The sequence below is a fragment of the Cicer arietinum genome, chromosome 3 (genome assembly GCF_000331145.2).
Source record: "Cicer arietinum cultivar CDC Frontier isolate Library 1 chromosome 3, Cicar.CDCFrontier_v2.0, whole genome shotgun sequence".
Lineage (NCBI taxonomy): Eukaryota > Viridiplantae > Streptophyta > Magnoliopsida > Fabales > Fabaceae > Cicer > Cicer arietinum.
The window spans coordinates 35397234-35402110 of record NC_021162.2 but is presented as its reverse complement, the minus strand read 5'-3'; the positions used below and the strand labels follow the sequence as shown (position 1 = coordinate 35402110).

General features: G+C 41.1%; 1 protein-coding gene across 1 annotated transcript; it reads right to left on the bottom strand.

Moving 5' to 3' along the window:
• Positions 1 to 3235: 3235 nt before the first annotated feature.
• LOC105851279 (uncharacterized) lies at positions 3236 to 4872 on the bottom strand. Its single transcript, XM_012711972.1, has 3 exons — positions 4813 to 4872; positions 4186 to 4779; positions 3236 to 4114 (listed from the first exon to the last, which is right to left on the bottom strand). Exons 1-3 carry the CDS (start codon positions 4870 to 4872, stop codon positions 3236 to 3238), a joined length of 1533 nt encoding a protein of 510 aa, XP_012567426.1.
• Between the last annotated feature and the right edge of the window lie 5 nt (positions 4873 to 4877).

Here is a 4877-nt window from a genome sequence, read left to right as displayed (position 1 = left end):
CATTCAATGACCAACCGTTAAGAATTAATTGGCATTCATGTATTTATTCTTGCTAGTTACACATTTGAATGGACACAATATAAACTAAATATTATAAAATATAGTTATAAAAATAGTAGTGTGGGTGATTCAATTTTGACTTAGTCAAAATTGGCTTGGTCATTGTTCACTCTAAGACAAATATTTCTACGAATTTTACTTAGTCAATAATAAAAATCCAAATAATAAATTATTTAATATGAAAATACTTTATCAAATAATTAAACATCCAAAGAATAATTATCTTACTATCGTCACACTAAATTAATAAAAGGATAAACAAAACTAACGATTTTAAATTAATTAATTAAAAAAAGGGTGTTACAATACTTACCCCCTTAAAATAGTTTCGTCCTCGAAACTAAGAGGTTTCTAGAAGGTCTGGGTAAAGCTCTCTCATCTTCTTTTCCAACTCCCAAGTAGCATCCCCAGTCGTCTGGTTCCAAATCACCTTCCAACGGAATTTCCTTTCCCCTCAAATGTTTGGTAGTTCTGTCAGCGATGCTTATCGGTGGGACCTCGAAGGTAAAATTCTCCTTCAATTGAATATCATCTGGCGCAATAATATGGGATGGATCTGCAATGTACTTCCTCAATTGTGATACATGGAACACATCATGTAAATTAGCTAAATTCGGTGGTAAAGCAATTTGATACGCTACTGGACCCACACGTCGAAGAATTTGGTATGGTCCAATAAACTTCGGAGTAAGCTTTTTAGACTTCAATGCCCTACCAACTCCAGTAGTAGGCGTCACTCTTGGATCAGCATAACTCTTCTGCCTACTCTGTGTTGTTCTCATCCGCTCTTGGATCTGACGCACCTTCTCTGTAGTTTGTTGCACCAGCTCTGGCCCTACAATTAAGTTTTCGCCATCTCGATACCAACACAAGGGAGTTTGACACTTGCGCCCATACAAAGCCTTGTACGGGGCCATACCGATGCTTGCATGATAGCTATTATTATAGGTAAATTCGACAAGAGGCAATAGATCATCCCAACTTCCTCTGTTATCTAATGTACAAGCTCTTAGCAAATCTTCTAAGGTCTGAATAGTCCTTTCAGTTTGGCCATCGGTTTGAGGGTGGTAAGCAGAACTCAATCTCAATTTAGTACCCAATGCTCATGCAATGCTCCCCCACAAACGAGAAGTGAACTTTGGATCTCTATCAGACACAATGCTAGATGGTATCCCGTGTAATCTAACAATTTCCGCAACGTAAATCTCTGCAAGCTTTGATACATTGTAAGTAGTCCTTACAGGTATGAAATGTGCGGATTTTGTGAGCCTGTCAATAATCACCCAAATGGAGTAAAATTTCTTATGAGTCTTAGGTACCAAATGGAGTCAAATTTCTTCTGAGTCTTAGGTAATGTCACCACAAAGTCCATAAATATGCTATCCCATTTCCACACTGGTACATCTAATGACTGCAACAATCCAACAGATTTTTGGTGTTCGACCTTAGCCTTTTGGCAAGTCAGGCAAGACGCCACATATTCCGCCACTTGTTTCTTCATTCCTGGACACAAAAATCTTTGCTTCAAGTCTTTATACATCTTTGTAGTACCAGGATGAATACTCAGTTTGCTCTTGTGGGCCTCATCCAAAATAGTTTTTCTCAACTCTGCATTATTCGACACACAAATACGTTTATTACACCACAAAATGTTATCTGGATCCATTTGAAATTCGGGAGCCTTGCCGGTCTCAACCAATTTCCGTCTCCCCTGAATAGCCTCATCGGTCACTTGAAGGACTTTTATCTCATTCATTAGTTTATTATCTACAATGATCATTCCACATTGTACTTTTCCCGACAAAAAATCCATATTAAGATTCAAGTCGCGAAAATTCTCTAACAACTCTAATCCCTTCATTTTTATGGATGACAAATGGGCCCGCTTCCTACTCAAGGCATCAGCCACCACATTGGCCTTTCCTGGGTGATAGTGCAACGTGAACTCATAATCCTTGATGAACTCCATCCATCTTCGCTGTCGGATATTAAGCTCCTTCTGGTCGAACAAGTATTTCAAACTTTTATGGTCACTGTATACATCAAAATTGCACCCATACAGATAGTGCCTCCAAATTTTTAGTGCAAAAACTATTGCAGCCAACTCCATGTCATGCGTGGGATAATGTTTCTCATGCACCTTCAACTGTCTTGAAGCATATGCTACCACCTGTTTGTTCTGCATAAGTACACAACCCAACCCTTGTAAAGAAGCATCACAATAAACTTCATATGGTTCTTCTGGTTGTGGTAACACCAACACCGGTGATGTAGTTAGCTTCTCTTTCATCATCTGAAAACTCCTCTCACATTCCTCCGTCCATGCATAAATATGATTCTTCCTTGTGAGTTGTGTCAACGGCGCTGCAATCTTGGCAAAATCCTCAATGAATCTTCTATAATATCCAGCCAAGCCCAAGAAACTTCTAATCTCTGTGACGGTTTGTGGTTGTTTCCATGCCACCACAGCCTCTACTTTAGTTGGGTCGACAACGATACCTTCCTTTGAAATAACGTGTCCCAAGAATTTCACCTCCTCCAACCAGAATTCACATTTCCCCAAATTAGCATACAATCTCTTGTCCTTCAAGACTTGCAAAACTTGACGTAGGTGAACTTCATGTTCCTCCAGGCTCTTAGAATAAATCAATATGTCATCAATGAAGACCACTACAAATTTGTCTAAGAAGGGGTGAAATATACGATTCATGTAGTCCATGAAAATTGCTGGTGCATTGGTGACACCAAAAGGCATCACCAAATACTCAAAGTGTCCATAGCGAGTCCTGAATGCAGTTTTAGGAATGTCTTCTTCCTTCACCCGAATCTGATGATACCCCGACTTCAAATCAATCTTAGAAAATATCATTGCTCCTTTGAGTTGGTCAATCAAATCATCAATGCGTGGCAAGGGATACCTATTTTTGATGGTGACTTTATTAAGCTGACGATAATCGACACAGAGTCTAGACTTTCCATCCTTCTTCTTCACTAGGAGTACTGGTGCTCCCCAAAGTGAGACACTCGGTCGTATGAACTGTTTAGATAAAAGGTCCTCCAACTGATTTTTCAACTCTGACAATTCCGAAGGAGACATTCTATAAGGTGCAATAGATATAGGTCATGTACCCGGAGTCACATCAATTGAGAATTCAATATCACGAAATGGGGGCAATCATGGTACATCCGGCGGAAATACCTCTGGAAAATCTTCGACCACAAGTATCCCGTCTACCTCCACCTCTAGCTTCGTACTGACTGAGTTGAGGAAAACACACTTCTGAACTCCCCCTTTCAAGGAGAAGTTCAATTTATTGGTATCGAGGAATCGAGAAACACCTGGGTCTGGGAATATCACAGACTTACGAGCACAATCCAATAGAACATAATGGCTTGACAACCAATCCATTCCAAGGATCACTCCCACATGCTTGAGGGGAATATAAATCAAATCAACGTTGAATCTCATATCGAACACAATCAATGGACATTGCAAGCAAGCCGTATTACATTTCACCGATTCGGTAGAAGGTAGGGTAACCACCAAATCAAACGGCAAAGTAGTAACAGTAAGTTGGAGCGAATCCACCCAATCCAATGAAATGAATGAGTGTGTTGCCCCCGAATCATAAATTACATTAAGTGATTTTCTAGCAATTAAACACTCACCTTGGATAAGTTCAGAGGAAGATGAAGTTTCCTCTCCATTGATGTGGTAGACACGTCCCTTGGCAGTAGGGCGTACAACATTGTCGTTGACATTGTTGAGGTTGACAGCTCTATCGTCCTTCCGTTCAGGGCATTCATTTGCAAAATGGTCTGGTTTCTGACAAATGTAACAAACCCTTGGTCTGATTGGACACGCAGATATCTTGTGTCCTTCTCTGTTGCAGCGAAAACACCTAACAGGGTACGCCTGGTTCTGACCTGGAACTTTTGTCCCTTGACCTTCCCTGTTTTGAGGTCGAGGTTGATCTCTAGCATTCCTTAGTGGTCGGGCATATGGCTTGTGTTGTTGATGTTGCTTGCCCATATTCTGTTGGTCGTTATGCCCCTGTTTTCAAATATTAACATTTAGAGGCCAAACTTATGACTCTCAGGATATGGGTGGATTTAAATCTCTACCCGAGGTCTGATGGGTCCACCTATAGCACCCCTATTCAGGCGGCTCTGTTTCATCTGCTCCATTTTCTTGCATTTCTCCACTAGCACTTGATATTGACGTATCTCCAAGGGCCCCACTAACTCCTTAATTTCATACCTAAGCCCGCTTTCAAACCTCTCGCACATGTATTCTTCATCTATCTGATTTAGGAAATAGCAGAAGTGCTTTGCTAGGGACTTGAACTTTGCCGCATATTTCGCTATCGTGAGATTCCCTTGATACAACTTCAGAAATTGGGCCTCCTTCTCAGCCCTAGCACTTTTCGGGAAGTATTTTTCTAGGAACTTATTCTTGAAAGCCTCCCAGGTTAGCTCTTCATGATTTGTCTCCATCATTTTCTTCGCACCTCGCCACCAGTATTCAGCTTCACCAATCATCAAATAGGTTGCATACTCTACTTTCGCATTGTCAGAGCAGTGTAAGATCTCGAAGATCTTCTCGATTTCTTGCAGCCAAAGATCAGCCTTGTCGGGGTCATGTTCCCCTTTGAATTTAGGCGGATCTTGTCGACGAAATTCATTCAATGCTCTTGCTGCACTGGCTGCTTCATCCCTCTAATCTCTTTGTGCATCTCGTTGAGCCTAGACCGCAGCTTGTTGGGCCATTGCTGCGGCCATAGCATTCATGGCTTGGATTGCTTCAGTCATGTCGT